The sequence below is a fragment of the Penicillium angulare genome, assembly GCF_028827245.1.
Source record: "Penicillium angulare strain IBT 27051 chromosome Unknown utg000005l_segment0_segment0, whole genome shotgun sequence".
Classification (NCBI taxonomy): domain Eukaryota; kingdom Fungi; phylum Ascomycota; class Eurotiomycetes; order Eurotiales; family Aspergillaceae; genus Penicillium; species Penicillium angulare.
This window is the reverse complement of record NW_026623164.1, coordinates 2,097,298-2,113,681: the sequence shown is the minus strand read 5'-3', so window position 1 is coordinate 2,113,681 and position 16,384 is coordinate 2,097,298. Positions and strand designations below refer to the sequence as shown.

The 16,384-nt window shown below is 47.1% G+C and overlaps 7 protein-coding genes across 7 annotated transcripts; 3 read left to right on the top strand and 4 right to left on the bottom strand.

Annotated features, from left to right (window-relative positions):
- Window positions 1-1,299: 1,299 nt before the first annotated feature.
- N7478_008128 (DEAD/DEAH box helicase) lies at window positions 1,300-4,954 on the top strand (the record flags this gene model as incomplete). Its single annotated transcript, XM_056924342.1, has 3 exons — window positions 1,300-2,639; window positions 2,715-4,872; window positions 4,940-4,954. 3 exons carry the CDS (start codon window positions 1,300-1,302, stop codon window positions 4,952-4,954), a joined length of 3,513 nt encoding a protein of 1,170 aa, XP_056777068.1.
- Window positions 4,955-5,867: 913 nt separating this feature from the next.
- N7478_008127 (Ran family GTP-binding nuclear protein) lies at window positions 5,868-7,029 on the bottom strand (the record flags this gene model as incomplete). The annotated part of the gene is made up of 5 exons (XM_056924341.1): window positions 5,868-5,999; window positions 6,080-6,285; window positions 6,361-6,514; window positions 6,618-6,710; window positions 6,967-7,029. 5 exons carry the CDS (start codon window positions 7,027-7,029, stop codon window positions 5,868-5,870), a joined length of 648 nt encoding a protein of 215 aa, XP_056777067.1.
- Window positions 7,030-7,606: 577 nt separating this feature from the next.
- N7478_008126 (putative 26S proteasome non-ATPase regulatory subunit Nas2) lies at window positions 7,607-8,512 on the bottom strand (the record flags this gene model as incomplete). Its single annotated transcript, XM_056924340.1, has 4 exons — window positions 7,607-7,738; window positions 7,810-8,165; window positions 8,222-8,294; window positions 8,360-8,512. 4 exons carry the CDS (start codon window positions 8,510-8,512, stop codon window positions 7,607-7,609), a joined length of 714 nt encoding a protein of 237 aa, XP_056777066.1.
- A 369-nt stretch (window positions 8,513-8,881) lies between these two features.
- Window positions 8,882-11,986, top strand: N7478_008125 (putative Rho guanyl nucleotide exchange factor; the record flags this gene model as incomplete). Its single annotated transcript, XM_056924339.1, has 7 exons — window positions 8,882-9,123; window positions 9,193-9,766; window positions 9,823-10,137; window positions 10,194-10,394; window positions 10,449-10,667; window positions 10,734-10,959; window positions 11,010-11,986. 7 exons carry the CDS (start codon window positions 8,882-8,884, stop codon window positions 11,984-11,986), a joined length of 2,754 nt encoding a protein of 917 aa, XP_056777065.1.
- A 415-nt stretch (window positions 11,987-12,401) lies between these two features.
- N7478_008124 (SBDS family protein) lies at window positions 12,402-12,872 on the top strand (the record flags this gene model as incomplete). The annotated part of the gene is made up of 3 exons (XM_056924338.1): window positions 12,402-12,565; window positions 12,623-12,746; window positions 12,816-12,872. 3 exons carry the CDS (start codon window positions 12,402-12,404, stop codon window positions 12,870-12,872), a joined length of 345 nt encoding a protein of 114 aa, XP_056777064.1.
- Window positions 12,873-13,336: 464 nt separating this feature from the next.
- N7478_008123 (mismatch-specific DNA-glycosylase) lies at window positions 13,337-14,401 on the bottom strand (the record flags this gene model as incomplete). The annotated part of the gene is made up of 1 exon (XM_056924337.1): window positions 13,337-14,401. The coding sequence occupies one exon, from the start codon at window positions 14,399-14,401 to the stop codon at window positions 13,337-13,339; it is 1,065 nt and encodes a 354-aa protein (XP_056777063.1).
- A 539-nt stretch (window positions 14,402-14,940) lies between these two features.
- Window positions 14,941-15,434, bottom strand: N7478_008122 (uncharacterized protein; the record flags this gene model as incomplete). The annotated part of the gene is made up of 2 exons (XM_056924336.1): window positions 14,941-15,314; window positions 15,377-15,434. The coding sequence occupies 2 exons, from the start codon at window positions 15,432-15,434 to the stop codon at window positions 14,941-14,943; spliced, it is 432 nt and encodes a 143-aa protein (XP_056777062.1).
- Window positions 15,435-16,384: the final 950 nt, after the last annotated feature.

Genomic DNA, 16,384 nt, shown 5'->3' with positions numbered 1-16,384 from the left:
GTATACTCAACCTTGGAATGAGTCATTGAAGTTGACAGCAGTCATGATGATAATTGCAGAGTGCATGCAGGATGGTCGTATTCAATATACAGAGAGTTACTATAAATATAATCCACCCCGTGTACGGTCTAAGGCTGGATAAGTATACTGTAATCTAGCAACTTCAAAATATAAGTTTATCAATGAGCAGATCAATCTGAGACAAGGCCAGGTCGATTAAGGAAGTAGTAAATCTTCGTATCTTGATCTATAGATACTCTATTTCCCAACTAGGAAGCTAGGGCTGGCCCTCTTATAGAACCATGTTTGTATTGTTTGACTCATAACGCGTGATGCGCCTTATCAACACGTGCCGATAAGCAGGGAATTCAAGTTTTGACGCGAATTTTAGAGAAGCAAATGGGGGAAAGGAAAATAGCGTTGAATAGTATTAAAAAATTAAATAAATTAGATAGAGAATAAGAATAAAATATGTCCGTGTCAGCAGAATGTTAAAAAACGAAGAAATGTAAGATTTCGTAGGAAAGTTGGTCACTAAACTTGTACAATTGTAAACTCGACTTTGCCTCACCTGTTCCTCAGCACGGGTTTAACCTGAGCAAATACTCAACATAACATCTCCGGCATCAACAGCGACAACAAATAGCATCCACCTGGACCGAGCGCAAGGTGTCCGGCCTGTTTCTCAAAGAATAAACTGTACATTTGATCTGAGATTCTTATCATTGCTGGGGTCCTTGCCCCATTCCCCACTGCGGACCTGGGACCTGACTGCCTAATCACCCCAACTTAAGCGCCATCATTCCTGCAGTCCTTCCAGCTCAGAGGTGGGTTATCACATAATCCCCACTTCACAAGATGAGATGTATCATCATCTTTCTACACATCTGGCTTCAATTTCTCACGTTGCCATCCCACTAAACCTCTGAATCCCTGTCTTATCAACTGCTACCCAGATAGAATGAGGGCGCCTAGTCTATAGCTTACTCTCAGCCTTCTTCCTTCTGCACCCCACATAGCAACAACCGCCTTCCCGTTTGCACCTGCTACATCTATGTATGCATTTGAAAGCTAATGCGCTCGCCAGTTTCACAACATTTAAATTTTTGTCTTGGGGGCTACGGTCATTTCCCCCTTCAATAGAGCTCATTTGCTTGCTCTAACTACCGTGGTCCTTTTCTCTCAATTCTCTCCCCACTTCCTTACCATCACCATCTCCACCACCTCCACTCTCTATCTGTGTCCGAGGGTCACTCTTATCTGAAAGTTCAAGGTCATCACAGCGGTCTATCTGCCAAAATGGCGGACTCTGATAAGGGTCCCGAGTTTGAACAAACGGTGAAGATTCTTTGCGATGATGTGGATTTTTACAACTTTATCCTCGAAGATCAGCAAACATCTGCACCTGATGATCATGATGCCATCTCAGAAACCCGTGACCACATCAAACGGCTCCAAGCAGAAATTGGCAAGCTTCTGGGAAACGTTGCCTTGAATTCCCCTCAACCATCAGCCCCGGCAACACCGCAACGTCTTCCACAACAGCCTACTGCAACGCCGCCTGTACTCACTAGAGAACCTCAGAGCATGCCATCACACACCCCAAACAGGATTGGAGATCCTTCATCAACTCCTGGTACTTACTGGCCATCTTCTGCGCCGTCTCCTTTTTTGAATCACCCGAACGCCCCCATTCAACCATACTACGCCCCGCATGGTCATCCCATGCTGCCTCATCCTTCTGGGCAAGCATATTACCCCGGCCCTTCTTCCTCAAAAAATCGACTGCCTGCTTTTTCTGCTAACGGGTCTCGCAAGCGTACCCGAGAAGACTCCAATAATTTGCAAAATCCGCGACAGCCATCCAAGAAAGCAACTATTAACAGCTCTCAAAGGCGAGTCGAGGAGCTTGAGGTAAAGCTGGACATGCAGCTGGAGGAAAACCGACGGACTTACGCCATCATGAGAGATCCCGAAGAAGTTAAGAAATCAGCTAGGCTCGAGGGATTAAGCGAAGAGCAGGTGTTGCTGGACATCGCCGAAGAAGAAGCGGAGAATGCCAAGTGCATCCGAACTTTTATTCAGGCTGAGAAGGATGAGGAATACGCTCGCATAATACAAGCTCAAGATGATGAATATACGGAGTCTTACCCCTCCACACATCCGAGCTTCAATATCCCTGATCGGACCCATTACCCCCATCCTGTCGTCAAGCAGGAACCATATCTGAACCCCAAAACCGACTATCGTAACCCCAATCCAATATACTTGGATTCCGATGATGATATTGAGGAGATCACTCCGGATACCTTCTTCTCTGGTGGAAGGGGTTCTCTACCTTGGCCTTCGCAAAGTATCCCGAACAAAGGTGGCCTCTACCCGTCGCAACCTTTGCTGCCAATGCCAGGGAGCTTTCCCGGGATGCCACCGTCGATGGGAATGACCAACCCCCATATGGGCTGGAACCCTATGAAACTTGGTCCGCCAGCCCCATCGTCTCTTCCTTATCCATCACAATTACTTGGCAGCACCCCTTCTAGACGACTCCCATGGATGCCGGGCCAGCAGCATCCTGAGATGAAGGCGTTCGATCTTGTCCGTGAGCAGCAAGATATGGAAGAGGATACGATTGATTTCGAGTAAGTTGGTTCAGCACCCCAAAGTGGTCTTTGATAGCATCACTCTACCGTCAGATACTAATTTGATTGATCTAGGGCGTACAAGGAATCAGATTTCCCTGACGATATCAAGAACTTGCTTACAGGTATCAAAAATATCAACGATGCAACAAAAGCAAACAATGATGAGAAGCCTCAAGCCTTGAAGGTCACATTGATGAAGCACCAGACGATTGGCTTGGCATGGCTCAAGGCAAAGGAGGAGAGTAACCACAAAGGTGGAATCCTGGCAGATGATATGGGCCTTGGGAAAACTATCCAAACCATTGCCCTCATGATTGCTCGCCCACCGACTGATCCTGATCGCCATCCAAGTCTAATCGTCGCTCCGAAAGCCTTAATGGAACAGTGGAGACTTGAGATTGGTCGACACGTCAATCCTGGCCACAAATTGTCTGTGTTCATCTATCACGGTCTGGGAGGACGTCATATTCCTTGGAGAGACCTTAAGAAGAACGATGTAATCATCACAACATTTGGCACGTTGACTGCTAACTACAAGTACATAGACCAGTCAGAAAAACTCCAGGAGGAAGGCAAAGACGCCAGTATCGTTCGACACGTCCGGGAAAAAGCGGTGCTGTTTAGCCCCGCTGCAAAATGGTATCGCGTGATCATCGACGAAGCTCAAAATATCAAAAACCCAGCAGCGAAGTCAGCGAGAGCATGCTGCCGTCTTGACGCTACTTATCGTTGGTGCTTAACTGGAACGCCCATGATGAATCGTCTCGAGGACTTTCAGTCTTTGCTAGCTTTTCTTCGGATCCGACCATACAACAACAAAGAGAAATTTAAAAGAGACTTTGTCAAGCCTATCAAGGCGCAATGGGGCGATGATCATATCATGAAACAATTACGTGTTCTGGTCAAATCAGTCTGTTTACGTCGGACGAAGAAAACAAAGATTGATGGACAGCCGATTCTGCAACTTCCACCAAAGGTCATTGAGAAGATCCATGTTGTTTTCAATGAAGAGGAGAAGGCGGTCTACGATGAGCTCAGCTCCGATACACAGAGAGTGATTACCAGATACTTGGACAACGGCACTCTGGGCAAGAATTACAGTCACGTCTTGGTTCTTCTTCTTCGACTCAGACAGTGCTGTGATCATCCCCTCCTGATTCGGGGCTTCAACAATGATGGCTCGACAACCGTGCAGGGCGTTGATCTGGTTGCGAACGCGAAACTATTAAGCGCGGCGACGGTGGAGCGTATTAAGAGCAACACAGACGATGATGATGGTGCTTGCCCTATCTGTATGGACAGTATTGAAAATGCGGTCATCTATATCCCTTGTGGACACTCGCTCTGTTCAGAGTGCTTCGCGCGCATATCAGATCCCACAATGCTTGCTCGACAGGATTCCGATGCACCCGGTATGATCAAGTGTCAAAACTGCCGTGGTCCAGTTGACCCTCTCAAAGTCACGGATTCCACATCATTTAAGAAGGCTCATGACCCAGCCGATAGCACAGAGGAAGGATCCGACGAATCAGCACAGCAAACTGAGGACTCTGGCTCCGAAGCCTATGATACGGATTCCGATTCCGCCACCGAACCTGATGGATCTGATAAAAAGCCCAAGAAGAAATCTCTCGCGGACCTGCGCGCCGCCGGATTGCGGAACAAAGCCGAAAAGAAAAAGTACCTCCGTCGTCTAGAGAAAATGTGGACCCCAAGTGCCAAAATCGACAAGTGCATTGAGATCCTCGAAGCAAATGAGGCTCGTGGGGCTGGTGAGAAAACTATTGTCTTCAGCCAGTTCACCTCTCTTCTGGATCTTTTGGAAATCCCAATGAATCGCCGTGGATGGGCATATGTCCGCTTCGATGGCACAATGAACATTCATGACCGCAACGCATCTGTCGCTGCGTTTACTGATGATCCCGATTGTAAGGTTATGATTGTTTCGCTTAAGGCTGGAAATGCAGGACTGAACCTCGTCGCTGCTTCTCATGTTATTCTTTTCGATCCCTTCTGGAATCCCTATGTTGAGGACCAGGCAATCGATCGTGCTCATCGTATTGGTCAAACAAAGGATGTCTTTGTTCATCGATTGCTTATTGAAGGCACAGTTGAAGATCGCATTGTTGAATTGCAGGAGAAGAAGCGAGAACTGATTGGTGGTGCACTGGATGAAGGTGGCACAATGAATGTCTCTCGACTCGATACGAGAGAACTGGCTTATCTATTTGTAAGTTCTGATATTTTATATCCTATCCTACTTATGAAGCAGTCACTAACCAACTCACTTTTAATAGGGCGTGACGGCTTAAATCATATCAGCAACTTACTTGGCACGTCTTATATTCTACGTTTTTTTCATCGTGTTTTCAAAACAAGTTCGCACCTGTTATTGGTTTATTACTGTCACTGTTACCGAACAACAATTTGTACAATTCATGTCATGTCATGTCATCGTTTTGTTTCGTTTTCGCCCTCAAGGATGTTCTAAGGCTGCTGTAGACGGAGACCAGCCGTCCGGGCAGTTGGGTAGTCGGACAGCACTCATCCGGACTGGTTGCCTATGCTGCCTATCAGTTTTCTGCCTAAGCTAAGTTGGCAAGACAAGATTTCGTTGTGTTTGTTGCTTTGATTACGTGCCAAGTGAGCAGTCTGTTACTCCTTTGTCTGTTTTTCTATTCTCTCTTTCTTTCGGTTATACAGATACCCTTGCGTTGGTTTCGTGATTCAAGTTTGATAGGACCCATTGATCCATTGCTCAAAGAATGAAAGATAGAACATTGAATACAATTTGCTATTTTTTCTCGGGTTTCAAATCAGAATCAGCTTTGTTTTATTTTATTTGGCACCATAGTGCCATTGTATTTTGGTTCGTTAGAATAGTAAAAAATAGGTTTTAGATATTGTTGAAAGAAGACGTGCTTTTTGTGCAGCAACGCATCATTCGGGAGTGAAAAAAGACATTGAGATGGTAAGTCTAGCTACTAAGATTGGGGGAGGAGGGAAACAAAAAAAAAAGAGGAAAAAAAAATGCAAAATCGTGCCTGTCCCTTTCTTCAAACCGCCACTGCCCCAGCCGCTTTCATTGTATCGTGATTCTGAGTAGTGATTTTGCTTTTATGGTGCAAAATCAAGCGATCATGGAATGGAATTTACCCTCTCTTCTTGGCACGACTTCAATAACAAACTCGCGCTAACATCGGAAGGTTTCGAGATTCGACACGTTTAAAGGTCGTTGTCATCCTCATCGGGAAGGGGCTGGTTAGCAGCAGCGTCCATCTCCTGGCGGATCTGCTCGAGCTGGGCGTGGTCGACCTGGACCTCGGGGGGAGCGAGAGCAGGGGCAGCGACGAACTCCTATGAATTCATAGTTAGCGATCTGTGGACAGAGGAATTTGATCGGTTTTCATCAAGGGAAAGGACAGGAAAGTACGCACCAGCTGGGGGTTGCCGACCAGCTTGCGAGCGAGCCAGAGGAAAGGCTTCTCGAAGTTGTAGTTGGACTTAGCAGAGATATCGTAGTACTGAAGGTTCTTCTTGCGGTGGAAGGTGATGGTCTTGGCCTTGACCTTGCGCTCCTTCACGTCGACCTTGTTACCGCACAGAACGATGGGGATGTTCTCGCAAACACGGACGAGGTCGCCTGGAAACAAGAAAAAATGTTAGAAAAAATGCGTACATTTCAAATCGCGCTATTGTCGCAGTCGCGTAAACTTACGGTGCCAGTTGGGAACGTTCTTGTAGGTGATACGGGAGGTAACATCGAACATGATGATACCGGCCTGACCGTTGATGTAGTAACCATCACGGAGACCACCGAACTTCTCCTGACCAGCGGTGTCCCAGACATCGAACTGGATGGGACCCAGATTCTATCATATTCATCGTAATGTTAGTTGGATATCGCAAGATGGGGGGGTAGATTGAACCGTTTCGAAGCGGGGCTCGGTTCGGCGGGGTATGGGTATAACATACGGTGGTGAAAGCAAGCGGGTGGACCTCGACACCGAGGGTAGCAATGTACTTCTTCTCGAATTCACCAGTCAAGTGACGCTTGACGAAAGTGGTCTATCGGATTGGTGTTAGTTATCGGGCGTATTTCGAGGATGAGGCGGGCGTCGGGCAGATAATATTTTTTGGCGTCTTTGTTGACAATGGCGGGGCAAGGGAGGAGGGGAAAATCAATAGTAGCGAGTTTGTCATGTATCGCACATCTGGTGATGATAGTGGACATTGCTGTAATGATTTCCTCTCTCTGGATTCTTGATTCTTTTTTTTTCAAGATATCCACCCGACGCCTGGATCTTTAGTAAAAAGCGCTTACCTTTCCAGTACCACCGTCACCAACCAGGACGAGCTTAAAGGTGGGGGGGCCCTGCTCAGCCATTGCGGAAATGCGAAGTTGATGGAGATTGTAGGGATTAAAAGACAGAGGCGAATGGTGATATTCGCAGGATTAAGAGAACTGGGAAGGAGGATGATAGACCAAGGGGGAATGGAAGGGAAGAAGGGAGGTGAATAATGCTCAAATGGAATTTTTGCCCCGGTCGGCGGCGGGTCACGTGGTTGTCTGTGTGCCTGAGGGCCTGACGTAGCGTCAAACAAAATTTGTCTTTGTGTCTTCTACACTTCATTCATTGATGGTGGGAAGAGGCAGAGGGTATTTATGTTAATTCCATCTTCTTGTTTAATGATTGATTTCTTTCATTATGTATTAAATATACGTCCTTTTACTTTTTTCTTCTTCTTCCAATCCTTGTATTTCCAAGGTTCTGCATTGACCATGTATTTTATTCAATACCAAAATCGTATGTTTTTTTCGGGTTCATTATTCATCAATTGGAAATGACGTTACGGCTCCTACAGCCTTACAGAGCCGCATCAAAACAATCTGTGAGGGCCCGACTGACCTCAATCAAACCACCCACCCTTATCAATATCCAAGTAAAAAGGAACCAGCCTCTTTACAGTGGAACCAAATGGCATCCCAGAAGACCCCGACCTCCCCAATTGCGCCGAGGAGTCAGCTGCAGTTCTAATTCTGTGGTCTGTGACCCACCCTCCTCCTTGCGCGATACCTTAACCAAGACCGCCCGCTGGCGCAATGATGACCGTTAGCGTGAATCCCTCATGCAGCAATACGAAGAACAAGTAGAGCCCAACATACCCCTTCATTCTGTTGTACAACCTCAGCCACCTTGGAGAGGCGTTCGTGGTTTAACCAATGGACACTTCCGAAGCCCCGAACCAAGTCGCCTGCCTGGAGACCTGCTTGGTCGGCTGGGCTCCGTGGTTCCACGCTATTGACCTTCGCAAATGGTGTTTCAAGAGCGCTGGGGTCGGTAACGCTGCTCGGGGGAGCTACTGGTGATGCGGTAGAAGGTACGCTAGTGCCATTGGTTGTTGCGGAGGCCTGGGCTTCTTGTAGTTGGGCGAAATGGGCATGAATGCCTTTCTCCAGGTATTGCATCACTTCCTTGTGGTCGTTTTGAAGATGTATCATTCGGACGCGTGTAGCTCGCACTATTTCGGTTTTCTCAGCAATGGCACGGTCCAAAAAATGGTGCTTTCTCATGTACCCTGAGGAATGTCAATGTCATCTCGAGGGAAGCCGTCAAAGGTGGTCAAGGTTGATCTCATAGTCACTCCATGCTAGAGATATTGGATCTAGTTAGCCAAGGTCCTAAAATTCAAGGTGGGTGGAGTGAATAGCTCACTGAGTTGAGGACTGTGCTGAGCGCCGAGAGCTCTCCCTCAATCTTCTCCTTCTCTTGCATCAGGTCTGGCATCGACAGTTTCGACCAGTCGCGTTGAACGGGTCCAGATGTCGGCCCAGAGGCCACTGTGGGAGCATGAATATTATCACCCATGACTGAAATTATCTCATCGGGGAATCTGGCGAGACACAGAAGGTGGGGGAGAAAGAGAAGATCAGTTGATTGTAAATGGAAGAAGTGGGGCAGCTTTCTAAGCGCCATGGTAGCCGCGTCCAACATCTTACAGCGATATACATACATCCACTGGCATGCCTTGTGTATTTTGTCTTACATTTTTATAATTGCAATATTGATGGTAATTATTACAGCAGGTACTTCCGATGACTTTTGAGATCCCTGTTTAATGTTCCGGAGCGTACATATCTTCGCCTACAAATGATCATTCAACCCCTGCAGGTTTCAGTCCTGAAAACCGAATTTGATAATAAATTTCAATTCCACCTATTGAGCTGCCTTCCAATCATGATGTACATGGATATGATTCAACTGGACGGTTCCTCTGCACAACAGCTGCCTGAAGCCGATATGAATGTCTCTGTGTTGCAAAGTTCTCCTTCTGTGGCAACCGGGATGAAGCGTTATTCTACAGAGAGAAAGAACGGAGAGAAACACGTTGTCTTTGTGAAGACATCTTTCTTTCCCTCTCAGCATCCCGTCCCTCGCAACTGCCAAATCATGACGCTTGGTCTTGTTTCGGATGCTCTGTGTGGTACGATTGGGGTCGCTCACCCTGGTCGTCAATCTTCATGACTCCTGTCTCTATGCCAAATCAGCACGTCGCGTTGGAGCTACATTATGGAGTATAAGGACACAGATGAAGAGATCGAAAAGCTACTTGATGAGGAGTTAGCTGAGGACAGCGTCAAGGATAAGGCATCAACGCTGTTGGCATCGGCTCATGCCCCATTTAAAAGATGGGTGGATATTCTTCGCAAACCGGCCGCGCCGAAGATCCCTCAGAGGGCTGTGGAAGGCTGGTCTGATGAATCTCAGGAAAATCCAACTTCACCCCAAGATGCAGATATTTCTTTCCCTCCAGCAGACTTCCTGCCGCCTCTAATCCCAGTGCAGGATTCCCAGTCGGAGAGAAGCTCCCGGCGCTCATATTTGGGAACGGTTAAGACCACCACTTTGAGCATTGCAACGAGATCCAGAGGTACAACTCATAGCACCACCACTCAGAGCGCGATGTCTGATGCGCGAATCTCAAGAGATAGCTCTCGACCATCAACCAGACATTACATGGATGAAAAAGCGGAAGAACGGGCGGGCAAGCGACGGCTGATATTACGGGAACTGGTCAAGACGGAGGATGACTATGTCACAGGTCTTAAAGCCCTGACTGGTGTAAGTACTAGTAATGGAGTTTCTGACGGTCTGGTATGCTAATGGTCGGTTTTCAGGTTCTCTCCATTTTCAACACCCGAACTCTGATTCAGCATAACATTCAGCAAATCCACAAGATCCATGAGCAGTTCTTAAACAGGCTTCGCGAAATCTCTCCTTCGTCGTTCTCTGAAACTCCAGATGAAGTTTTAGATCTTACCACTCGTGGATTGTCGAGACGACTAGGCAATATCGATCTACCAGGGCTAAAAGGGTTGCAGAATAGGTCTTTGCGGACCCGCAGGTTTAAATCAGACATGAAGCAGCGTCGCCGATCCCTTATCGCAGAGCCAAGCGAAGTTTACGAAGTAGCATGCGAACTTGGAAACTTGGTAAGCTTTGTGAATGTTCATGTTGCCTAGAGAGCTCAGCACTAAAAGTTCACCAGTCGGCGTCCTTTTCGGCATATGAGGAATTTTGCGGGAACTATGAGCTACTTTCCCAGGATATAGCGATTTTGCGGCGATCGATCCCAAATTGGTCAGTGTATGATCAGGGTATTGAGGCATTGTCAAAGTCTGTCGCTTCTACGAATAGTCGCAGATATGAGGATAACAAATCGATGACGATGAACGATTTGATGATCAAGGTTTGATACGGCGCGTGTATCTGCTTTGTTCTCTTCATACTGATCAAGACATAGCCCATCCAACGCTTGTGCAAATACCCCCTCCTCCTCCAAGACCTCAACCGAAACACCGACGTTGCGGACTGTCCAACTTCTCGGGAAGTCATGATGAATATATTGGACAACCTACGCGTTCAGGTGGCGAGTATAAACTCGGCGACTGGAAACCCAGTCAACAAAGATCGCATCCAAAAGACTCTTATATTACAAGATAGAATCCGTTTTGATGATTCGGTATTTGATGACTTCATTCTAAAAAGCCTCATAACGATTGCTAATTATGCCATGCCTTGAAAACAGTCCTTGCTACAAGATATTTACAGAGACCTTGGTCCAATGTCAATGTGCGGAGTTCTTCATGTCACCTACCACACCTCAGCGCATACGGCCGGTGAATTCATGGTTTGCGTCTTGTTCAATTATTATTTACTTCTTGCTCAAAACATCGACGAATCCAACCGACTGGATATTATCGCCTGTATTTATATTAACGATTTGAAGTCGGACACCGTGCATAATGGACGTGGTAAGTTGTGCACTTGGGCTCAATATAGTTGGATAAATCTAACTTTTCAGGTCTAAATTGTTACGGTTGTCCTTTTTCATGGAAAATATTGTTTCAAGAACAGGATGAGAACTTCGAGTTTGTTCTCAGTGCAGCTACGGCCATCGAGGAAAAGCAATGGACGACAGAACTATTGCTAAAATCAGCAGCTTTGGTCAACATGGCGGCACCGGGAGGTAATTGGAATCCTCGCAGATATTCTCTGTTGAATCTTCCTCTTGTCGCGTTGGATAGACCACAATATACAGTGGCGTCTCTGCCGCGAAGATCGTCAATGGAATCCATGGCAGTTTCACGAAAATACAATATCCAGCAAATAGTCATCCGGAGGACACATTGTCCAAACAACTACGATGAGTCGACCGGTTCGGGTTCAACCGGTTCCGCCGGCGAAATTGAGCGTCTCAAAACCCCAGGGATGCGCGGTTCATGGACTGTCACTGCAAGGCGAATGGACAGGGTTCGATTGGAGAAACTGATCTCGGACGTGTATACGCGGGATGTGCTACCATACCCTGGTATGGTTCTTGGTCGAGGGGATCTTTTCCGCCGTGGGTCGATCATGAGACGTCTTAGCTTCCGTGCGGGATTTATCAAACGGTCTAGCTCTGTCAGCACTTCGCACTCCGGACCTGTTGTTACTGAATCCCAGTCTGTCGACGAATACGATGGCGAGGAGAAAGGCCTAATCACGGCACAGGATAGGTGCAGCGACCAGCCCTTACATGGAGGGGACTGTGAATCACCCAAAACGCCGACAGCCACGCCTATATCGCCCGTGGGGCGTTCAAAGACTCTTCGATTTAGAGATACACCCAAAAAGTCGGGCTCTTTGTCCCGCAAGGAAAAGCGCTCAAAACAAGAGAAAGTGAAAGAGAAAGATGGCGAGATGTCTCCACGTAGGAAATGGGGCACACCGATAAACCTGTTAAGTGTGCTATCCCCGAAGAATATTATTCGGTCCCGTGGTGAGCCAGGGGGCAATTGAGGTGGAGGGAGGATCGATTATTGACGCTTGGAAGTGGGGTGCATGAGGGGCTGTATGAAGCAATCAAACATATTATTGCTTCAAAACATATTATTATTAGCTTGGCGAAACGTAAGGAATGAAATCGATTCCATTCATCATTCCACATTCCCCACTATTATTAACCCCAGTGGAGTGGCTTTTTACTGGTTAAATGACGTCGGAAGCAGGGAGCAGCCCATGTTCCATGACACACGAGCATTGCCTATAGCAGCCAGCTCCTGACGTCATATACTATCATCCACAACTTTAAAGCTCCCCATTTTCTCCTTTCTCTTGAACCACACTTCCTATCTCAATTCTACCTTCTCTTGATCAATTCTACCTTCTCTTGAATTACTTCAACTTCAACTTCAATCAAAAATAATAATTCACCATGCCTCGCGCCAACGATACCGCTCACAAGGTCTTCTACAAGGGCAAGTCTGAGGACTTCATTGTCTTCGTTGACGACCTTGACATCCTGCAGAAGTGGAAGACCGACCGCAGCATCGCCCTGGCTGATGTTTTGAACGGCTGGAAGATTCTGGTCTCTCACAGGTATGTTTACTTTCTCATTCTTCATCAAGGACACATGTAGCTAACAATCTCCTACAGCCACGGTGCTCAGGGTATCCTGGACACTGCCAGCAAAGCTGCTCTTCAGAATGAGTTCGGTACCTCCAACGAAGATGAGGTCATGGCTAAGATCCTCGAGGGTGGAGAATACCAATCCAACACCGTATGTTCTTCACTCATAACTCATCTTTCTCATCTTCCTATCCTTTCACATGATACTAAAGTGCAATAGAACCGTGAGCGTGAGGGCAGCAAGAACGACTCCAAGGGCACCAACATCGGCCGGTAATCTCCCTTTGTTCACCTACCTATGAATGGGAATGGATACGCTATCCATACTCCCTCTCTCCTGTCCGACTACTATCTCGGAGCTGTTTATTCACACTTCTCTTCCCTTCCCTTGGCGTGACTGGACTAGTCCCGCACCAATCTACCTACCGATTTCTATTTCAGAAATGAGATGCTCTGGTGAGCCATTGAATCATGCAAGGGGAGAAATATTACCTCCTCAGGGAGTTCGTGTCTTCCCTTTCGGGTTGTATTGCATCTGCGCAGTGGCGGGGATTTTTATGAATGGATATCATGAGATACGAGACGAGCTAGAGCTCGTGACAAATACCAAATACCAATATTACAATTATTCCAATATTCAATGGTCATGGAGAAGAGTCGTAGATTCGTGAAACTCAGAATCTAATGATCGTCATAAACTAATGACGTAGACACCTCAACAGTACACGAGCAAGCTCAAGCTCAAGCTCCAGCTCCAGCACCAGAATCCACTCCAACTTGAATCCCTCCAATCCCCCTCTCAGCTCTACATTGAACAACCCAAGCCCCCAATTCAGCCCAAATTCCCTCCTTCTCCTTCAGACTCATCCCTGCCGCAAGTCCACTCGTAGTAGTTGCCACAAAAATCCTCGCTCCTTTCCATTCCACACCAGGAAGACGTCCCATATTCTCACTTGGATCCTGCCACCCATATTGAAACTCATCTTTCTTCATAGCTCGCCCATACCGAACCCTGAACACAGCCTCCCAGATACTTTTACCCACAAGACAAACCGCTTCAGGCCGCTGCGCTGCAATCTTTTGTTCGAGAATAGATACGCCTTCGTCCATTTCTGCCTTGCTGAGCATTTGTGCATCGCGCGTAGGACGGACAACGATGTTTGTGTTTCCCACGCTGTAGAGGTCTGGTAGATCGTATGTATCTCTTGGTTGGTGTCTGAGGCTTGTTATGCCTGATGAGTGGAGGAAGCGCCAGAAAAGGTTTGTGGGGTGGGCGTAGGCGTATCCTGTGCTTCCGGTTTGGAGGCCTGGGTTTACGCCTACGAGGAGGAGGATCAGGTTTGGTGGGATTGTGTCGCGGAGGAGAGAGCTTGAGGCGGGTGGACTGTCGGATGGGGTTGTAGGTCTGCGTTTTGCGCGGCGGATTGGACCTGGTGAGCGTGAGGGTGTTTGAGCAAGTGGCAGTGCCAGTGGGCGTGGGGGTGTTCGTGGTAGTTGGAGTGAGGACGTGTGAGAGCGTGTTACTATGCGTTGTGTTGGACTCGGAATAGGTGATGTTATTGGGAGTTGGGGTTGTTTGGGGCTTCGGGGATCGAAGATGTTACTTGTGTTGTCGCTCATTCTTGTTTTGTCTGATGGTGGAGGTTGGTTGTGGTGTGGTGTTTTGGGTGAGGCTGTTGGATTTATGAAGTGATTTAGTCTTCCATGGAAGCTTGTGACCTTATTTATAGGCATTATGTCGTCGAGTTCTGTGTCTGAAATGGAATCGGTCTGTGATTTAGGTTGTTCATGGGAAGATGAGGACATTTTGATCACTGTTTGCTGATTCCAATCTAGTATTAGTGTTGTGTATTAGTCTAATCCTTGAGCTAAATTTAGCCTGAGATCATTAAGGTAAAAGGATTAAATATGGTTGATATGTCAAGATGAACTTGGAGTGGCGAATTGATTATTGACAGAGTCACGTGTATTGTGGCCATTGGGTGCCTTGGAAACCAGGCATGGATCTACTTGTATGCGCCATCACCATGAACATGAACATTATGAATTTTTCTTCTCTATTTTGGATGAAATTGCAGCTTCGACCTGAAAATACATGTGAAATAGTTATTGTATTCTTTTTCTAAGCTTCTATGGAAAAACTCGATTAACACTTGTCAGTTGCAAGCAATATATACTCCGGGTGGGGAGATGCCCAAGTAATCAAGCTAGTAGATGGGGAGGAAAAAAGATTTTTGATTATTTGTCTTCAAATCAATGCTTCATTGGGTATTATAAGTCATTACTACATATTTACATGATCTGCGTCCAATACAATCAATGTATCGAACCGAACGAACTATTGGCTATGCCTTGAGGACCATTGATCGTTTCGGTAATGTCCATGGCTCAGGACATACGACCTCCCCCTCGCTATAGGCCCAGAAATAAACGGCAATCCCTATGAGATAATATCCCGCAGGGTCGGTGCCTTGATATAGTAGCGCTGCGAGCAAAGCGCTGAGTGGATATATGATGAGTCGGATTTCAATGCTGCGGTGTGGGAATGTACCCGCCAGCGGTTTTAACGGCCACTCCCATGCGAGCCCAATGATGCCCATGATCAGGTTTAATATTTGTAGAACGGGTATTGGGTTGACTGCAGCATCAAGATTCTTGGAAATGAAATCCCAGAAGACTTTGGGCCAGATGAAGCCTTCAATAGCACTGGCAATTTGATCTATGTGTCGGAGCAGGTTAGCGCTGGAAATTCATTAGGATATAGTAGAATGTGACACTTACAAGCTGATGCGGCCATGATAATTAGACGACCCCAGTGATTCTTGATCAATCGGCCCATTTTGTCGTATTATGAAGTTGACTCGACCAGCGAGCAACTTGATTGTGAGGATAGAGGGGGAGTTGAGTACGGTACTCGCTCGCAAAGCGACTCCGTTGCGACAGAAAACTTGCTGTCTTTTGTTCTCAGCGCGACGATCCCAACTGCAGCCCAAAGGTTTAAACAGGCATAAAGCAGAGGAAATGAAAGTCAGGTGTGGGTGGGATGGTGCGGAGAAGTGCTGCACTTGAAGGTTCTAGGGTTATTGCGCTGGCATGGCTGACTTGATCGGAGGAAGAAAACTAGCAAAATCCTGATAAGACAGTCTCTGTCCTGCAGGCGGGGGAAAGGACATGCATCTATACTTAGTGTCTGGTCGCCACGGTGAAGATGGACGGAACGGAACCTTGGTGAACAGATGTGACATCTGGGCGCCAAAAAAGTGACCGCTGCACGTCTGGGCCATTCAATGCCTTCGGTATGGAGACCGGAGTAAAAAAACAAGGCCTCATCGTGATCCGCACGGATGTAGATTAAGCGCTGCGGGCCAATCACTATGCTCCAGTTCCCTAGTCCTCGACGTTCCCCTCCTTTCGGGTTTTCTTCACGAGAGCACGACCCGCTGTGATTGGGGGAATGGGGATGTGACGGGGCGGGTCTTAATGTCGGTGCACACCTATCAGGAGGCGCCGACGCGAGGCTTGGCGTGATTAGATGCAGCTCGAAGCACGCGCTGCCGGGACAGCGAGGATGGAGTTTCACACACAATTCGAATCGTAGGATTTCGAGTGGCTGGGAAATTGTCTCTCTCGTATCCTCCTAAACCTTGCGAATTGTATTTTTATCTTCTTCTTCTTTGTGGCGCTTCTATGCGTACTCCGTACATAGCATCGGAGACAATATCCAAATATCCTAGATAACTGGGTCTATTTACAATTTGCCCTATCAGAAGATCATTTGAGCAGTGGATC